This window comes from Amyelois transitella, chromosome 17, assembly GCF_032362555.1.
Source record: "Amyelois transitella isolate CPQ chromosome 17, ilAmyTran1.1, whole genome shotgun sequence".
In the NCBI taxonomy this organism is placed as follows: domain Eukaryota; kingdom Metazoa; phylum Arthropoda; class Insecta; order Lepidoptera; family Pyralidae; genus Amyelois; species Amyelois transitella.
The window spans coordinates 4,058,850-4,080,178 of NC_083520.1; the positions used below are offsets into that span (position 1 = coordinate 4,058,850).

At 36.6% G+C, this 21,329-nt stretch overlaps 1 protein-coding gene across 1 annotated transcript; it reads right to left on the reverse strand.

Annotated features, from left to right (window-relative positions):
• Positions 1–2,002: 2,002 nt before the first annotated feature.
• On the reverse strand, positions 2,003–15,086 carry LOC106143349 (piwi-like protein Ago3). Its single transcript, XM_013345404.2, has 18 exons — positions 14,982–15,086; positions 14,456–14,602; positions 13,142–13,238; positions 12,887–12,974; positions 12,437–12,578; positions 11,453–11,624; positions 11,011–11,138; positions 10,150–10,313; positions 9,116–9,313; positions 8,430–8,579; positions 7,803–7,980; positions 7,534–7,671; positions 6,838–6,957; positions 6,238–6,465; positions 5,701–5,884; positions 5,106–5,271; positions 4,417–4,635; positions 2,003–4,012 (listed from the first exon to the last, which is right to left on the reverse strand). The coding sequence occupies exons 2-18, from the start codon at positions 14,594–14,596 to the stop codon at positions 3,748–3,750; spliced, it is 2,778 nt and encodes a 925-aa protein (XP_013200858.2). The 5' UTR covers positions 14,597–14,602; positions 14,982–15,086; the 3' UTR covers positions 2,003–3,747.
• Between the last annotated feature and the right edge of the window lie 6,243 nt (positions 15,087–21,329).

Genomic DNA, 21,329 nt, shown 5'->3' on the forward strand with positions numbered 1-21,329 from the left:
AACATGACTCATTGTTTTGATGTTATTAATTAAGTTCTACAACAAAACGTTGGTGAAATAATCGCATCAATAAATAAAAGAACTGCCCAAGATATAACGATGTAAGTACATTTATTACACATTCTTTGGACGAGTCCAAAGCGCCTCTTACAAAACCCTACTTTACCTTTTTGTTTGGCAGATATTGTGTGTATGGATAAGATGTCAATAAAAGTTGTTCCAAATGTTTAATTCCAGGTGGCATAGTAACATACATAACATATCACGACTCTTTCCCGCAGGGGTAGGCAGAGACCACATCTTTCCACTTGCCACCATCCCTGCACACTGCTTACGCTTCATCCACATTTATAACTCACATTATTTCATGAGCTTGCGCCCGTCGGTTTCGGGCACTCTTGACCATGCCTTTTGTCAGAACGTTCCCGATTTGTTCATATTGATCAAATCGGGAACGTTCTATCGATACGTTCGTCTAGACCTTCCCGCTCCACCAGACCCAATACACTCTTCTTGTATATTTGCTTAGTCGGGTTACTTTCATTCATCCTCTTGACATTATTGAACCATCTAAGCATTCCCTTTTTCTTACTGTATCTTCTTTCACATCACCACAACATTCCCTTATCAAGCTGTTCCTTATCCTGTCACTCAATTTTACAGCGACCATACTCCTAAGTACTCTCATTTCCACCGCATTTATTCTACTTTCGTGATTCTTCTGCTACACCCAACTCTCACTCTCATAAAAAAGTGTTGGGTCTCACACGACCCTATGCACCGCCAAGCGAGCCTTTTTAGACAACTTCCGACTGCTCATAAAGGCATGCAAGGCTCCATTCACAATATTCCTCGCCTTCACTCTTCTTTCAATATCACTATCACACTTTCCATCTACTGTAAACTTAGATCGTAGATATACAAACTTGTTCCACTTTTTCTCCTCCGATGAAAATATTGCATTTTCTCCTCTTTTTAAAAATCCATAGTTTTTATTTTACTTGCGTTTGCAAATTATAACGTCAAAATTGAAACGAATTCACGTAATGTATATAATTAGGTTTATTCTATCACTTTATTAACTTATTTATATTACGCCATCATGTTGTCATCATCCCTATAATATGAGTCAACATCCACGGCATGGTAATCCTAAGTTTACAACACTTGGTTAGCACTTTTGCCGCGGCCGCCGAGGTGACAACGTGCGATCGGACTTCTATCTTCTATCTCGTATGGACTCGAAAACCAGGATTAGCTAGATTTTGTGCCTTAACTTTTCTTATTTGAATGTTGATTGAAAAATAATGGTTATTCTAATAAAGATGTTCTGACATTTATTTATAGGACTGATACATGACATATGACGTATGTGACAAAAGACGAAAGCGCACGGTAGGTAAATTGAACTCTTGGTTGTGACTAACAAAATGGATGTTGACATGTTCCATTTTTTGTCATTATTAATAAATTTTATCAATAATAATGTGAACACGTCTTATTAGATCCTCATGAATAATCCTAATAACTATTATTGTTACTCTTGTGTGCTATTTTCTAAAGCGTTAATTTCACCTATCGTGCCTTTGAGGTTCAATATAGTTATGAAAGTAAATAAACTATATCGTGAAAGTATTTAAGAAAGTTATTCGTAACAATGGTCTTAAACTGAAGACGTTTCAGACCGTACAAATTGGAAAGATAAATGTCGAAAACCTGAGGTTGCAACTGAGAACACGCAACGATTAGAGAGCTACTATCAGTAGTAAGCTAATTCCGTAATCAGGGGGTGTTGAAGACCATGGATTGTGATCAAAGACTTGTAAAATGGAACCCCTCATCCTCCATAAAGTATTACTGTATTACCACTTTTGTAAGTAAAGCAGGTACTATCTGCGCAGAAGTAAAATTTAAAAATATTTTAGTGTATTTTAGTGCGTTTGAGCCTATCAGAGCGCGCCATTTGAACCTGTGAACTGAACCGTCCGCTATTACGAGCGAGAGCAAGTAACATTTAATTTAATTCACATGCAATAAGGCTGTTATTTTATTGAGATTTTATTCAATTGGATTCAGCGGCAGGTCGCTATTCTTCGCCGTGAAATATTACCGAGGCGACTTACAAAAGTGGAAGTACTGTCTGGTCATCTTCGCACCAGCGATCCTTCGCATGGCAACCATGATCCTGGATCAGGTAAGGCAGGTTCTTACCCGAAGCTACTCCTCGTCTAATCATCGGAACTTTGCAGGGGAACAAAACCGAAATATGATCGTATTTTAAGCTGCACTGGACGAATGTGTCTATTGCCTTAGTAATCTTTAACGTCATCCAAGGGAAAGAGATGTAGAGCTCTTATTCTAAAGTACTGGTCATACACACGCTGATTATGGTATTTAGGTCCTAACACCGATACAAAGTCTTTAAATTTAACGACTAAAAGTCTATACCCAAACACAGGGCAGATGCCAGGGACGTGGGCGAAACGAGGTCTGTCCGAAGCCTCACAAAATGTAGCTGCAAAATAAGATTGAAAATGAAGCTCAATCGGCTACATGTACGTAATGTATACCCATAGACGTGCCGTGAACAGAGCTTCAGTGTCAAACAAATCTCTGATTTGTGGGGACAGACCTTCAAACACAAATATATTTAGGGATATCTTAAGCAATAATGCTTCATATTGAGCAAACTAGTTCTTAAGTATCTGTAGCCGAATTTATAAGTGTTTCTGAACATCTAATGGACTTTTAGTCAGCAAATTTTTGTTTTTATGCTGAAATATACTCAGGTCTGTTTTGAAATCAATACAAAACCGATTATTACATTCATAAAGAAACATCCAATTCTTTACCAGCATTTTTTGAGCATAGTTTGAGGATTTTATAATAAACTTATGATTTAGTAACAGATTGGAATCACAACTTAAAACTAGCATAACTAAAACACACATCGTATAGCACCATATAGCTATAAAAAATATCCCTCATTCATACTAATCAAGGTACAAATCATGAGGTAGACTTAAAACTATTTGATTCGAACATTTAAATGTCAACGTACAAAAATAACGTAAATCTATTATGTAATAATAACTTTTTAATTGACTTATTAAATTCAGTAAAGTGGCTTGAATGCTATCATAACATGTATCTACGAGAATCTAATGGCACTTAAGTTATTATGTAATAGGAGAATTAGTAATTTTGTTTTTTAATATTTTCTTTAATTTAATCATTAAAATTAAAAGAATAAGCGAAAAATGAATATACCTGTATTTAGTTATGTATATAATAATAAAAATTTGGACTTGTTTTTCAATGGGTGGTTATTTTATTTATAAGTAGCAATACAGATAAAAAGAAAAGTATTTTTGATACTTTTGTTTCAGGCCGTATTGCAATTATATATCAAACTAGCTGTCCCGGAAAACGTTTTGCCATATAAAAAATTGTATATAAAAAGTAATTTCTAGTTAAAAAAAATGTTAATGATGGACAACCCTTATCACTCATTCTCAGACCTACTCAATATGCTCACAAAATTTCATGAGAATCGGTCAAGCCGTTTCGGAGGAGTACGGGAACGAACATTGTGACACGAGAATTTTATATTTCGTGAAAATTCTCGTGAGATGAAATAAGGAGCTCTTAAAATCCTATGCTATACAATCAGTGTAATGTAAAAATCAATAATAACAACATATCAAACCACCATTACTGAATCCAATAAAGAATAACATAATAACTTTATAAGAAAAATAGCTTATCTGCTAATGCCTCAGACGGCTGTTGGTGTATACTTTGGCCAACAAGTTGGGCCAACCTATGTGCATATTGGCAGGGAGCGGGTACTCTTACTGTACCGGGCCAATTGTAGTATAAATGGCACATTTTGTATGTCAATCTTTGGCATTGGTCTGGAGTCATGCCGCTATCGTCGTGGACGACAACATAATGAGTCGGCGTTACGGTACCTTGGTCGACTTTTTGGGACGCTATTAAGAAATCGTACCTGGGGAAAAGAGATTCTATAAAATATCAAACCTCCCAAACCCTGAACAATGTGTGGAATCATCCCACTTTAAAATACTTTTGACTATTGTAACCAATAACTTCATCAGGCGTAAACATTCTGACATACAATATTTATGGATTAATGGTCTTCGGACATAACTGGCAGTGGTTCTCGAAGTTTCTCATGTCAATCCATTTATGAGCAACCATGTTAAAGAGCGACTTGACACATTTTTAACACAAACTATAAAGAATCCGGTAATTAATTTTCGAAGTTTCTCGGAATTTTAAGGAACATTCTCGTATTGATTATTTTCTACACGCACGAGACATTACCAACCTTTTATACCATAAGCATATTTTTGTAAAACCCAGTGTTAATAATAAATAATTTTAACTTACCAATCTCGCCTGGTAATAGCATGGTCTACCACAGTCCCCGGGGGTGGGTTCTCATAGTTTCTTCCAGCTTTCATGAAGATTCTCGTGTTAATTCTCTTCTGAACAACCACGTAAGTGAGCGAAGGAGAGTACATTTCCCCAACCACTGAGAAACATATCTTCATTTGCGGGATTTCATACTGCTGGAGCAATTTCAACTGACCGTCGCCTACCCCATCCCTGAAGAGAGAAACAAAATTAGTTAAATAACTTTTGTAATAAAAAAAAAGAATCGCCTCCAATCGATATCCTTCTTTTTTTAAGTCGGTTACATTGTTAAAACCTCCTTACTAGACTTTTCTGAAAACCGCATCAAAACGGTTCTGCGAAACATAAATACAGGTGGAACTGAGAACCACCTTTTTTACATCACAATCATCCTGGCGATTGTCTCGGTTAACTTTTCCCGAGGTCCTCGAGAGACTTCATTAACTTGACCGAGCTGGGATTAGATATTTATTTGGCGATCCTTAACCATAAGAACATTGTTCATAATTCAATTATGCTTATGTTAATATGAATTCAGAATATTATTAGTTAATGGCCGCAGTGTAATTTCAAAGAGCCCATCACGCAGACGCTTTGAACTATTTTGACGATATGTCAGTCCTATATTTTATTATTTATTAATTATTTGAACACATTCTTACCTGTATATAATAATCCTCTCCGGGAATTTTCCGTTAGTCTTCAAGAAATGCTTGAGCGCGTCCACCAAACATGACTTCAAGCTGTCAACGATCTCCTGACCGCGCTCTTGAAACACCGCTTTGGAATACCAGTGCGTCATCGATTGGTTGTATGACGCAACGAAAGCTGAAACCAAAAAATATTTTATATCAATATAACTACCACAATCACATCTGCGCATAGCCAAAAGGGCTGATTGCAGGATTAACTAAGAAAAAAAATCTATAAAAAGAAGATAGATGACTTCGACAAAAATGTTTTTAAAACAAAATCCGAGGAAAAGAAATACAATTTACAGCATACCCTCAACTGCTTTTGTATGGGATTTCACCCAAATACGAGAATCATTGAACAATCAAGATGAAGAAGAACGTGACATGCATATATTCTTCCCGAAATGCCACACTGATCGACGTAAAAACTACCGTCATTTACCGCTTTTTTTATTTTTACGCAAACATTTCGATACGTATCCCACACATGTAATTAAAATTTTATTAACTTAGCCATTATTGAAATAAAATCTTATATTGATGAAAAGGTATTAAAACATACCGCAAACACTTTGCTTTTTCCGGCTAACGTCGTGATAGGAGTCGATTCCAATGATCATGGCAGACTTCATGGGTATATTGATATTCCATAATGTACCGCCTAGCTTGCAATTTATTTGTAAAAGAATCTTTTGAGTGATGCCGCGCACTTTCTTCTGGTTCATGAGTGTACGGGCGTTGACTACCTGAAATATTGATAAATAGTGCAATGCAACGCGAAATGGTATGGAATTGGTATGTTAATATTTTGCATAGATAAGAAATAAGAATAATAAAAAAAAATATTTATTTATTTGTTCTACCATTGTAATAATAATACAAAACAGCCAGCAACAACCTAGCTAAGCATAATCAATTTATAAGTGTGGATTATTAATTATTAAATGTTCGTGGACAAGCATAACGGTTGGAGAACGAACAGGATCTCATCCAGAGTCCCAAATGTCTACAAACTAAATAAATTTTAAATAATTCTCTGAATATGATTGGTAAAACAACAGGCAACAATTTTTACCATTAATTATATTACTTAACTTACCTGAGACGGTATAGGGTTATCAGCGCAACATATCTTCTTTATAGCCGAGTACCTATCATCTCTTGACGTTGGGCAAATGCACACGATCAATTGCAGAGAAGGATTGAAGCATTTCTTCAAGGCAGTGACGTAAGAGTCTGTGCGGTCGTTAGGGAGCCGCACGAAAACGGGATCGGAAACATTGATCCCCATTGGCCGACAGGAACGCTTCAGTATGTCGACAAATTCCTGAAAATTATTTAGTAATTTCAGAGCATCGGCGATAGTTATGGTTATATTACAATCGGTTGCCTGATTGTAACTCTGCAAAGCCAATCGATTACAAGACAACGATAAAAGCTTGCGAAGATTAGATCGGAAGTGGCTTCGTGTAATTAGAATGACAGCCGCACAGATATATGACTATGTTGCAATATAATCACGTCTCTATCCCTTACTGGATTGACAGAGCAAACAGTCGTGAAAAGATCCATGGGAAAGAGATGGAGTGTTCCTATTCTTTTTGTTAATGGTGTGCCGGGAACTACACGGCTTCCCTTGTAAGCTCGTAAGTTTAGGGTACTCTTTGACAACTAGATAAGCTAACAAAAACATACTTACATTAGTGACCTGTTTGTCGCGATCCGTGAACAAGAGAGCCCACCTGAGCACATCGACCGCTTGCATCACCGAGTTCCTGGTCACATCCGCATTCCAATTCGCGTCTGGTTTGCCCGGCACCTACAATGAGTACATTACTATTTTGAACTTTATAAGGAAAAAATATTTTTTCTGTGCAATTGACGTGCTATAAACTTATGGCATGCCGCTGCATAGAAATCAAATATTACTCATGTAATAAATAGATCGATAATTTTCCTGCCGAGCCGAGGGAGTTCCTTAGAAAGGTGCTACTCAATCTCTTTCCCGAGAAAGTGTAAGAGACTAAAGGGATCTTTCACCTAATGCAGCAACCATGATTACAAGGGAACTTAAGCCCTTGTAAACATGGAACAACAACAATTGGTTTGGGGGCCCGTAAAAAATATTAAGTGAATCGCTCAGTGTAACCTGACTTACTCACTCCTGGTACTGGTCATAAAGTCAGTCAGATCAAGTCAGTGGAATCCCAGAAAGCTGTAACCGGAAAAAATACTAGAAGGATGACCAACCCAATAATTATGCTGAAAAAATTTTTGGGAATCTCGACTCCAACATCAAGCCATGCAGTTGAACGTGACCTTACAGTCTTTTCCACTACTACTGGCTCTATCCACCCCGTAAGGGAACAAAACATGATACTTATACGTCTATTACCTTGACATTATTGCCGAAGTACAGATCCTCTGGCGGTAGAGTGCGCGCTATAATGTTGATGGTCTCGGGTGCTATACTGAGACCCCAGCCTGCCAAGCGATTTTTGGCCGTCTCGTTGGCTAATACGTTTTGAATGTACTGAAAAAGAAAATAATACCTTTTTCATTTAATTTGAAATAATAAGAAACTGTCGTGAGTGCCTCGGCATTCTAGACGAGAGACTTTTGACTTTGTCTACCCCGTAAGAAATATAGGCATGTATGTCTCACCTGTTTGAAGGCAGCATGTCGTTGGTTGGGCGTTATCCTGGTGTACGTGGCGACGTCCTTCATCAGCCTGAAGTTGTTCCTCTGCTCGTCCGTCAAGCCAGTCAGCTGACACAGCTCGGGCACCAGGCAGATCATAAAGTCTGTAGGGACTTCGGAGCCGGGCATTCGCTTTGTTTGTCTGTGGACATACAATAGGATGGGATGTGCAATGTGCACTAGAATAAAACAACTCAATCTCCCTCTCTATATAGAATATATATATAGTCTCACTAAAGGAACAAATAATTTCCCTTTGGGCAATTTTGAAACTAGTTTCGAAATAAGATTTTTTTTTTCTTTCTCTTTAATTGATTTTGGTAAAAGAATTATATTTCTTATCTCGAAATTTGTTTCGATAAAAGAAAATGGTTTCGTCTAACCATAACAAACGCCAAGATGGTGAAGGCTGTTAAGACAACTTTTGCAATAGTAGAATAACGTCAATATTGTGTGGATGTCGTACAACTAAAGATCAAAACACTATCAAATTTGAGATGAGGTTTGGTGTCAAAAATATTTTTAGTTTTTTTGGTGATGCTTTATCACGTGAGAATTTAAATATCTAAATTTGTTATTTGATAAACAAACCTTGAAATAAGCATAGGTTGATCCCAATCCTTGATTTCTATTCCGTAATTCTTCTTATAGTATTCGATATACGAAATCTGAACCGTGGCACCATTGTCAGTCTTCTCGAATGTCGACCTCGGGTTCATCGTGTCATCGATACTATCAACACTGAAATAAATAAATAAGACTAAGACAAAGTAACAACTGGGAATAATACCAAAAGAATCATATCTATTCCTAAATCCTGATCTTATATTGCAAAGGAAAAGGTAATGGTAAAGAAAAAAACTTCTTCCTCCTTGGTTTTAGTCCCGGTTGCATCCTCACCACCTGTTCAAATCTCACCGCAGCCATGTTCCAATGTCTATTTTCGAGGTTATGTACATTAGCTTGAATACTTACCAATACTCTTACGGTGAGAGAAAACATCGTGAGGAAACCTGCACATTCAGGCGACTGGGTGTGCAACCATATGCTCCAATACGGGTTAAGTTCATTGTGTCATATGGGAGTTGCTAAGTGTAAAAACCTGACGAACCCAATCCAGGACCCATGGTCAAGGGCTTACCCCGGGCTCCAATCCAGAGTGGTGAGGATGCAATGGGGACTATAGCCAGGAGGAAGAATGTCTACATTCAGTTAACCCAAAAACTATTATTAAAATGTTCATGACAGGAAGTGAGTGGCACAGTAAAATAACTCACCGGAACAATTTTTTATTGTACGTAGTCATGACAGAACATCCGATCAGCTTCTCTGCCATAGCTTTCTTCCAGTTGGCTCCGTCACTCTGCACCGTCTCCTTGATGAAAGACAGTACGGACTGTGTACGGAGGACCCTTGATGTGGAGTCTAGAGTTAACATCAATCCACCTTCATATTCGTCTACAGCTGTTACGTAACTGAAATGGCATGAAAGTTTGTTATTAAACAGAAATTCATCATTATATGATTGAAATTTAAATATCGAAATTCTTTAGATGTCACTTGAAAATTAATGATGACTTTAGAAATCTAAGTAACTTTAATGTCTCTTGTTCACAGGTGTATTTTTTTTTCTGATTTTGAGAGCTGTTATGACTTTACATGTACAAAAGGTCCACAATATTTTTGTCTATGCACTTTGGTTTCGAGAAATAAATTAACTCACATGTTTGTTTTATATGTGTCGTATAGGCTTTAAATTCCAGCTTGAAAACTAAATCAGAATCATGTACAAAACTTGATCAACATATTTGGCTAGTGTTGGAAAGTAGCGGGCCATGTGGTGCCGGCAGAGTAGAATAAAACCACACCATACTTTCCCGTGGGTATCGTTAGAGGCGATAAAAGGATAGAAGTGGACAGCAGCGTCTCTTACGCTGATATGACAACACAGTCCAGAATAAACTGACACTGCGGTCACCAACCCGCCTGCCCATCGTGGTGACTATGGGTAAAATCACCCCATTGCCGGAGAGGCCTTAGTGCAACAGGGGACTAATATAGGTTGTTAAAGTTTGAAAAGAAACAATGCAGTTTATTATAACTAGAGGCCGCCCGCGACTTCGTCCGCATGGAAACCCTATCAATCCCGCGGGAACTCTGGGATAAAAAGTAGCCTATGTGTTATTCTGGGTCTTCAGCTACCTACATACCAAATTTCATGGTAATCGGTTCAGTAGTTTTTGCGTGAAAGAGTAACAAACATCCATACAAACTTTCGCCTTTATAATAGTAGTAGGATAAACAAACATACCCAGGCCAAACTTCCAGCTTATACTGCGGGATTTGAACAGCGGCGTGCTCGTTGAAGTGCTGCCGACCAAACCTGACCAACTGGAGGTCTTTCATAATGTGCTTGAACAACACGTTGTATATGTGGATCATCTCGCTGAGGCGACGCGTGCGCCGGAATATTATCTATGAAAATGTAAATAAAAATTTATGAGTATGGGTAAAGCGAAAGATGTATGCAGGATTCAGCGCAAACGGAAAAATTTAATCTGTGCATACCCCTTAAAAAAAGAGATGAGATTACTACAGATTAGGGCCTTATGAGTGATATTGCGATAAAAACTTAAGGATTGTGGTAATCCATTACAAAAAGCATATTATCAGAAAAAACGGAATGTTCCCGTTAATTTTGCAAACGGCTAAACGCATACATTAAAAATCATGCAAAGCGAAAGTTTTAAAGAATTAAAAAGTAAAAAATCTTAATTGAAACTTGTCTTTATTCTCTTGATGTCATCCCAAAAAATCCCTAGAAATGCTGAAGGGAAAGCAAGCACACAGCCTGTGAAAAACAAAGCACCATACAGCTTAAAGCATTTGTTTTTTAATTTGATTTACAATATTTTACATATTAGAATACAATTACTACATATCTTTACCATGAATGTCGTAAAAGGTGACTAAGGGATAGGCTTATAAACTTGGGATGGCGATGGGCTAGTAAACGTCATTATTTGAATGTCAATTTATCAAGAAGCCATGTGGCATTTCAGTCTGACTGCTGGCTGACAAACCCAATGGGGGTATATGTATGCATTATGATTTTATAATTACTACCATAAATGGAAAAATATACAATTTAGCGACAGAATAAAAAACTCACCGATATTTGCACTTTGCTATTATCATATGGATTCACAGACACTAAATTCGTAGCTTCTTCAGGCAGCATGTGCGGAACATACAGAGTAGTCCCATCAAAAGTTTTTTCTTTGAAGTAATGGTTATGCTCTGAAAAATAGTCAAATTTTGTGTGTTTATTTGGTTTTTAATACAATATGTACCATTACAAAAAAATTTGTTTAATTTTATGTTTGTGTTTATGCAACGTTGTGCTATCAAATCTCGGGATCTTGAGTAAATCATACTATAGTCAGTCACTGATATTGTTACCGGTTATGTTTGACGTAAATTTAGGATTCAAAATTTACAATAAATAAAGATGACATGTGTTCAGACAGAAGGAAGATGACATGATTTACTTACTCTAGTCTACGGAACAGACCCTCATAGATTATAAAGAAAAATTAAAAAATTATTATAACCATTCAGCAGTTTAAAGCGGAGATGTTTGTAGTCCTGGTCGGGTTCAAATTTCACTTCATACTCAAACACGTTGTTCTCCTCAAATTTGAGGTAGATGAAATTGGCAGTGCACTCTAGAGGCCTTCCGGTTTCTCCTTTCATCACCACTGGGGGGGTGTCCTTCACTTCTCTCTGCAAAAGCAATAACATGTTTCTTATAATATATATACATACATAAAATCACGCCTCTTTCCCGGAGGGGTAGGCCGGTAGTCTCGGCCTACCCCTCCGGGAATCCTCATTCCACTTGCCACAATCTCTGCATACTTCCTTCGCTTCATCCAAGCTTTCTTATAAATAACCATTTAACTTCTAACATAATAAAGTACTACTTATACAGACATTTATACATAAAAATCATGTCTCTTTCCCAGAGGCGTAGGCAGAGACTACATGTTTCCACTTGCCACGATCCAAGTATACTTCTTTCTCTTCATTTGTAACTCTCCTCATGCAAGCTATTAAAATTGCATCAAAATCGCATTAAAATCAGATGCTAAAGTAGGGAGAGTTTGGTCTGTACTTCTGCTGGCCTAAAGCAAATACGCCTTGCCTAGTATGATGAGTTTAATGAATGTTTTAACTATATTTAGTAACTTCATATGACTTTGTAGCGGGAGCGATGTTTCGGCTCGACCGCCACCAAAGGGAAGATCTTCCGCCAGGCTAGGTGTTATGCCTGGGGAACCACGGCTCCGATGATGTTGTGTCGGAGGTTGTATTTATGCTCCAATCCATGAAATCTTAAAATCGCGATTTAGATTCTTCGCTGCTATTGGTTGAGCGCGTCAATTTCTTCGCGATGATTGACAGTAGTTGTTTGATTGTATGTTGTGACGAGTGGTGTAGAGATGTCGCCACAACTTCATAAATACATATATCATAAAGTTTTTTAATATAATGGGTATCTCAACATGCAGAAATTTAACTAAGATCATGCTTACAAAATATTTGTTTTTAGCAGTAACAGCAGTGGACTGGACCGTGGACGCTGGTACAGAGGATGACACAGTGCTCTCCGCCATTTTCTGCGTTAATCGCCTCATGTCCCCTTGGGCGCCAGCCTCAGCTGTTTTCACTGCTTTACTGCAATAAGAATTATTTATTTACACCTTTATAGAAATACATAGTCAGGAATGCTCCAAGAGAGCTAAGGTAATAACCAGGATTAACACCAAGAGTGTTGGGCTGTCCAGTTGACCAATGAGGTCATTTGGCATCTTCCAACAAGTCCCTTGGTCTTCACTGTAGCACCTGCTAACACCAGAAGTGAGATTTATATGTGATCATCATTGTATGGCCCACCGTCACTTGTAAACTCAAGACCAAGCAGGTATCTCTGGTCAATCAGGTATGTGTGAAAAAATAAATTATTATTATTCTAATGAACTTACAGATTCTGCAACAGTTTGAGCCCTCGGCCCGCACCTCTGGGGGGCGGCACACTAGGGTTGACATCGGCAGCAGGAGTAAATGAAGGTTCTGAAAAAAAATTTTTTAGTTGATATTCATTATTCTTAAACATAGTGTGTGTCCAGTTTTTCCTCTTCCTTTGCAAAATGTTAAAGTCAAAAGAAAGTAATAAAATGTAGTATAAAGTAGTTAAACTATTGTTGTTAGAACAAACTTTATGACAGTATATTACTCACGTCCAGGTTTTTGATGCATTTTTGAAAGCATCATCGCTGCAACCCTGCCCCTGCCCCCAATACTAGCAGTAGAGGGAGGAACCACATCTGTAGATACCTACAAAAACCATTATTTAAATTATATGGAGAAATAATTTGATTTGTATTAAAATTCTATCAAATTTTGCACATGTAATATTAACACAAATGCTGTGGTGATACCATTTGAGATAATATCTCAGTGACAGTTCTTTCAATAACATTTGTAACATGTGCAATAGAACACAGACTTCAAATAATAAAGTAAGTATGTAAAACCACCTGTTTCATTATGATTCTAGATTTGTTTATAATAACTAGGAAAAAAAATAAACAAAGGATCAACTTCACTCACTAAATGCCCAGATGGCAATTACTTTATGATTAAATGTTGTGCATGCTGATCAATCAATAAGTTTGATGGTAAAACTCTTGAAACGGGCCACTACCGGAGAGGGGTAACACCCCCCCCCCATCCCGTGACCCCTTTGCCGGCCTTGAACTTTTAAAGTTTTCATATAAAAAGTGTGCTAAAGGTCATTAACCGACCGCCAGATGAGCGGGGGGGGGGGGGGGGGGGGAGTAAGAAGAGATGAACGGGGTGAAGGGGAGTTAAACCTAACCTAACCTACTAGACTTTTTTGACTCAGTTTGAACGCTCAGCTCGCTTCGCTCACTCCGCTTTGGTGGTTTACACCAGCCTAACCTAACCTAACCTAACCGAGTTTGATTTGTGACCAATTTATTTTTTTCATCCCCCTGCACCCACCCCCTTTCGTTAAGCCAAATAGCTGAATGTGGCCAATCAGTTTTTTCAAGACTATTGGCTCTGTCTACCCCGCAAGGGATGTAGACGTGACCATATGTATGTATGTACTTTCGAAGTCAGTAGATAAGATGACAGTAGCACATAACCAAACTGGTGGATTGCATTTTATTCATAGTTAGTGTCTTTATTGTTTTTACTTTTAAGTTTTTGACTATATTTTTAGTGCTAAAACATATTAATTAATGTATTGTACATGTTTTATGGACAAACTAATTATGTAATACTGAATTAACACAGTTTACAATGACAAACAGAAAATATTGCATTTTGTTTAATGCAATTTTTAAGATTTTCATAAATTCATATAAAAAAGGGGGCTTCCAGCAAAAAAAAAATACTTGGAGGGTCATCCACCCCCTCCCCAACCTCTCAGGCGGTGGCCCGTTTTAAGAGTTAAGCCAGTTTGATATTGTTCCCCCCGCACCCACCTTTGGTTTATTTTGAGAAGATTCCAAAACAATACTTACCACACTTGGTGCTACACTAGGACCAGGTGTGGCCTCTGGAGAGGGGTCTTCCGAAGAAGGAGGAGAGTCCATCATTTGAGACTTTTTTAAAGCCTGGAGGAGTGCTAAGCCCCTACCTCTTCCTCTACTTGGATCCGCCATTGTTATCTAAAACAGAAAACGATTTTGTTGTGCAAAATCGCATTTCTAGTGTATCGATGAATTACAAACTCCTACAAAGTAATTGCAATCTACCTACGAGGTATCAATATTGTTAACTAAGCAAAAAAATTAAGTGTTCATTTTCAATTACAACTCATTTAGGTACCTAGCACTTGCTAAGCGGTAAATGCGGTACATGGTGCAATTTTATGGTTTTTTCATTGAACTGATAGTAAAGTAAAAATAAGATTTTTTATGCGCGGGAACATAAATTTACAGAAATACTACCTTCTATGTTTCATTTAATAACACTGTTTAGTGATTTTAGACGACACAGAAGATGATAAATATTTTATTTCAAAGAAATTCAAAGTACAAAACTTACGTAAAAACCAAGAAGTTGTCCTTAACCTATCACAAAGTACACAAACACCAGCCAAGAACATCAAGTTAAGGACGAAGGAAAGGAAGCCAGAAACCACAACACCACACACACAAACAACAAAAAAAAAGCTCTGGTCTAGTGTTGCCACTTGATCGATTCGATAGTCAACTAATGATAGTATTCTTTAATTAGCCAGCGAACTTCGTATCACAGTTAAGGCTCGCGCAGCGTGTCGTCAACTTCGTCCGACTTAGATGTGACCAATTTGGACAGACTTTTACCTTATTTTGGAGTTACGTGAGTTCGTGATATGTATACTTATTTTGCAGAACAAACCTAATATAGTAATGGTTTAATTGTTTATAATTATCTACATTATATACGGTCTTAACACACAGCATAGATAATGAAGAAGCTGTCTATGGTTTTACCATACATACGGTATAAAGCCAACAAATTGTCATTGGTTTAGCTTTCATTTCGGGTCACCGCAAGACATATCCATCCTGTCAATGTCATCTCTTCATAGCGTTTTTGGTTTTGCCGCGCAACGGTTTTTCGCTTATGAAAATTTTTTCATAAACTCAAAATAATTAGTATTACTGAATGAAAAGTGTTTCAAAGTGGGTTTTTTATCTACCACGATAAGAAACCAAGAAAATATTTTAATAATTTTACGTAAGTAATATGCAAAGTTCAAACGTGAGTGGGTTCAGAGGGTCCACATCTGCCGCTCCAAATGGAGAGCAAAATGTGAATCCGGTGGCTGAGGGCAGTAGTATAACTAATTCGTTCTTCATCTTCGGAAGATGAAGATAGTCATGCCAGTTTGCCACCAAACAATCGACGTAAGTACAATAAAAAATCTCACGATGCAAGAATTGATTCCTGGATTAATCAGGTCGCTTGCTTTTCTAATTACATTGTGAACACTGTCCCATATATGCCTGCCATGTCAAATGCTAATCTTTGTAGTGTGATGATGGGGCTGCCCCGTCAACATAACATCAGGGCTTTTTGAGAAACCCTAATTTAACAATACTGATTTGGCTTTGGGCGAAGGAGGTATCGAGCTTTAAATTAATGTGATTATTCCACCAACTGAGAAGAAACATTTGAAAGAATTGACAACTTTGCAAAATTTGGTTCTAAGTCTTGGAAGGGTATACAATACAAAAAAACATTACAAACCGGCACAGCTAGTTTGAAATTTGTATCACTACAGGTTAATAATGAAGTCTACCATTTCAATAAACAAAAAAGACTATTTGCTGGCAATAGAAAATTTCATTGCCGACTAACAAAATATAAATTTAGAACAGTGTAGTTACTACACTGTAGTATATATCAGGCTGGTCTGCAGAGTTTAGTTGATTGGGGAGCGCTACCAATAAAATAGTAATTTGAATGAAACCTTTTTTGACCAAGTTAATTTATTTTTGGTCAGGGATCACAAACTAATAAAAAATGGGATAATATGCAACTTATTTGTGGTACAAAAGGTCCGAGTGCATTGAAGTGAGATGCAATTTAATCTCTAAATATAAATTTAACAAATTAAAGTCTTAACTGATTCATCCTCAAACATGAATCTTAGAGATACATTACAGATTAAAAAATTTCTTTCCCAGATTAGAAAATTTGCCCAATTCTGAAATTATTATTTCTTTTGTGGCACAAAGCTATGTCTGAATACACCTAACTAATTAAAGGAAAGTGGCATTGTCAAATAAAAAAATATCAAGTCAGTCTTTATATAATGAGAAAGATAAAGATTGATTGGGTTAATATAAGTGTAATAAAATAAAATAAGCAATTAAGTAATTGTGTCAATTTCTGTGCAGTAAAGATATTACAAACAAACAAACAAACTTCAAATATTTTAAGTCTGATTTAAATGCAAAAATAGTTAGGCCTTTAGTCACAAATATGTTGCATTGGCAACATACAACATGGAAAAACTTCCTAGAATCCTCAGAATATAATTTGTTTTTATTATTATTATTTTTTAAATACATACTCAACTTTATTAACTGTGATAATGAAATAAAACAACAAGAAATGTTTTTAAATCTGTGATGAGGACTGACTTCCAATAAGTCAACTCTAGGACAATGACGCATTCTTTTGAGGTGAGTGCTTGAAAGATCAATGATGATGTTTTCAAGCATTGGACATATTGGTAGCAAGTAAGTTCAGACTCAAAACAATATACCAGGGCCGTACCCCCTTTAAGTGAATACTGCCTTATATATATCCTTCCAAGAATATTGTCAAATCCTTCACAACAAAGCATTTTGAGCATAGGTCTATTATCATGTCTTCATCCAAAAGGGATTTTAGAACATGCCCCAAATCTAACCACAGGTTATTCAAAAAATGTTCCTAGTTCAGAAACTAGATGGGATCATGCAACCCATCTTCGATCTGCAGGGCGTCAACCATTTTGTTTTTACAAAATTTGTATCTCAGATTGATTTTTCTGTTTTCCTCCAAAAGCAGGATTGCCTTGTAAAAGTAGATTTGCAACAAGCTATTTTTCATATCAATAGCAGAAAACCACAGATGATTTCTGTGGATCATCTACCAGGGGCAATAACTACAAGTAACTGCCCTAACTTTTGGTCTTTCACCAGCCCCTCAAATCTTTGCAACAGTCACAAACTGGCTTTCAGAATTCTAAGAGCCTGAGGTATGAGATTGATAGTTTACTAAAATAACTATTTTCTGTCTGATCAGATCAAAACAGCACTGTCTGTCTTGTGTGGTGACAGAGATTCTAGCAAAAAATCTAGAATTCTCTGGTTGGCAGACAAATTACAAGTAATTGGGATGTCTGTTCAGATAATCGATTATCTAGTTCTCACAGAGGACACCCAACAAGGAATGTGTATCCTACCACAAGAAAATCTCTTTTCTAAAATTAAACCAAACAAACAGCAATCAGTCTTTTCAAGACTGTTGGCTCTGTCTACTCTGCAAGAGACATAGACGTTAATTATATGTATGTATGTAGTCATACAACAGAGAGGGGACGGTAGTGCAAACTGCCTAAATTAAGAGAATTCTGGAAGTTATCCAGGATCTAAATTGGTGGCTTGGAGCAATAAACCACAGCTTTACACCATTGAGCAAAAGAGAAGTCACTCACTTCCTGGCCTAGACGCAGCGGATGCGAACTAGGCGCTCTCCTGAATGGTCATTTCCTCTCAGGGAAATACAATGTTCAGAACACTTGGCACTCAAACCTAGAAGAACTTTATGCAGTATATGTGTCAATAGAGTGCCATCTAGAGGACTTGTTGGGTATACACAGGCCAATACAGTCGATCCCTTCCCGGAAGGATAAACCGGTATTGTCGACGCTCAGTTCTAGAAGAGGTCGATCAGTGCCCGAGTGGTACTTACACTGGCCTCGGAGGCTCTGTTCAAAATGTGGGGAGCACCCAAATATAAAATTATTGGCATCCAAAGAAACAGGAGTGGTCAACCTCTATGTTTGACTCAAGGGTCAGCAACTTTTTGCGACGCATTCAGTCGACAGTGGGACTACAATTTAGACCTTATTGACACACCTTAATTGTGCAAAAGGAACGTATATCCCAACAGTCCCCCTTTGGATGCAATGCTTTTGGCTACCAGACCTGCAAACCAGGGCACTGTGTGAGCCTGTAGCAATCACGAACCTGCGGAAGGTTCTAATAGGCCAGATCACAGGGACATACTCTCTAATGGTCAGCAAATTATCTTTCCAGGCATGGATGATTGAGGCTAGTCGAGTCAAATCTCACACTGGTCTATTAAAGAATGGCATTTATTTAGAAGTACAAGTAGTTGGCGACCATCTACTCTTTCAACATATAAAGCTCCTATAGGAGCTTGGTTTTCTTGGGGCCAGCTAAAAAGAATAAATGATAAATAGACTAATGATATGGCTTGATTTTTAGGCAGTTTATTCTAAAGGAAACACCTGGCTTATAACACAATAGGTTCACACAAATAAGCTATTTTGACCTTTTGTGGAGCTGTTAATAATTAATATTCAAACAATTTCTTTATTGACAAGTATTAAAAGTTATACTTAGAGCTTAACCCCAGACTAATAAGAGCCCCCAATTGGGACCTAAAATGGTTTGATCAAAACCCCTTTCATAGAGTCATTATTCCATTTCTCCAGGAGAGCAGCTATAGTTGTATATATTACATTAGCTGCGGGAAGTAGAGTTCATGATTTAACACTACTTGTTATAACCGAACAAGGTATAATATAAGATGATATAATTATGTGGCCTCAATTTTGAATTTTGTTCTCTAACTGACTCTAGAAGTTATGAGCAGTCAAGATGGCGTTTATTGCCCCATGCTGAGGAAAGAGTTTGCCTAGTTTAACTTAGAACTTTCAATAAATCCTGAACTTGAGGGTGGAAATTTAATATTATATATATAATTATTTTTTTTAAACCTTTTATGGGAGCAATATGCCTGCTTTTACAGCTATGATAGCTGTGTGTATAAGTACTATTTTCAAAGGAATTATTATTGATGCATTTCCTGGAAGTATAAGGTCGGCGGTGGCCCTTTCAGCTGTTCAGAAAAATTTTAATTGAGGAAATTCATCATTTCACATTAATAGGAGTAATCATTACTGCTGTCAACATTACTGCCATCCAGTATATAAGTCACAGATTAACTTAAATGACTGAGAACAAAATAACTTTTTGAATATTTAAGTTGTTATGTAGAAAGATGTAATAGCATAATTAATGATGTTGATCATTAACTTCATTTAGTGAATAAAATTATTAAGTACATTATCCTTAAACTTAATAATAATTGTTTTGCAAATATATGGAGTAGTAAAGAGTTAAAACATGTTATGCTTAAATGTTACTTTATTTCAAGCTTGAAATTATCTAATTTAAATAAGATTTTTTTTTTATTTATTGAGATTAAATGTTGTTTTAACATTTATCAGGTCTATTGGCAATAGGCATGTAAATATGTTGCAAGTGATACATTTCAATTTCTGTTACCTGGGTATCACAATTTTAATTGAAGTGAGTTGATTTAAAAGATATAACATATTTTTTATTTCTTTTTTCAGCTTACAGTTCACATAGCGTTTTTGGTTCCTTTGATAAAGGTTCTTAATCATTTCTTGTCACCAGCAGATAACAAACAAGTCTTCATTATCTATGCTGTGTGTTAAGACCGTATATAATAGAACTGTTTTGCATTACAACAAAACAGATATTATATACAATTAACACACAGCATAGAGCAAGGCTCTTGCTGCTGAAGAACTACTATGAAGAGATGACATTGACAGGATGGATATGTCTTGCGGTGACCCGAAATGAAAGCTAAACCAATGACAATTTGTTGGCTTTATACCGTATGTATGGTAAAACCATAGACAGCTTCTTCATTATCTATGCTGTGTGTTAATTGTATATAATATCTGTTTTGTTGTAATGCAAAACAGTTCTATTGTGACACCGAACTCGTTAAGAAGTGATTTAAAAAATTCTTGCAATTGTTAGGTAATTTCAAGCGAAGCCGTAAGCATTAGTTGATATTTTTTGTGTTTGTTTAATGTGCTAAGAGATTATAAATAGAGATGAGATGAGACCGATTCTGGCAAATTTTCAACGACTAACCAACAGTGCAGCGTGCGTGCGAGCTGTTGGCTCTGTCAACCCCTCAAGGGATATATAGACGTGATAACATTCATATAAGCTAAAGTGAAATGAAAAGTTAAGTGAGGACTTACGAGTCATAACTTTGACACATTGGCTACGGCCATAATACATTCTATTTCTTTTACAGATTTCTATTTATTTTTACAAAGGTATTTGTTATTTTTATTCTGAATCCATCACTGTCATTTCTTGCTGAAATATCAATGTCAAGAGCAGTTAAAATCGTCAAAACTACAAACATCTCGTTTACAATGTTGCCAACTTAGTAAAAGGTATTATTACAAAAATTGAAGGACATTAGTGAAAGAGAGTTTATTTAGAGTATTATTTAGTTCGGTGGCGAAATTTTTTGAAGAATTCCGGAAATTTTTAGAGAATAAAAAAAATGTTTTAAAAAAGACAATTTAATATTCCTACAGTGTTAATACAAGTGATTTTTAAATTAAAATGTAAATAACTTAAATTAATATACCTAGTATCTATTAAGTATAAAATAAACCATAAATTTTTAATTACTATGCAAAAAAAAAGGAGCTTTCAGTACCCGATACTGAACCAATTCATGAGATCAAAAGTAAAAAAAAAAAACAATATTTCAAAACTATCTCGAAAAGTAAGATAATTGTGTGATACGTGCCAATAGTAT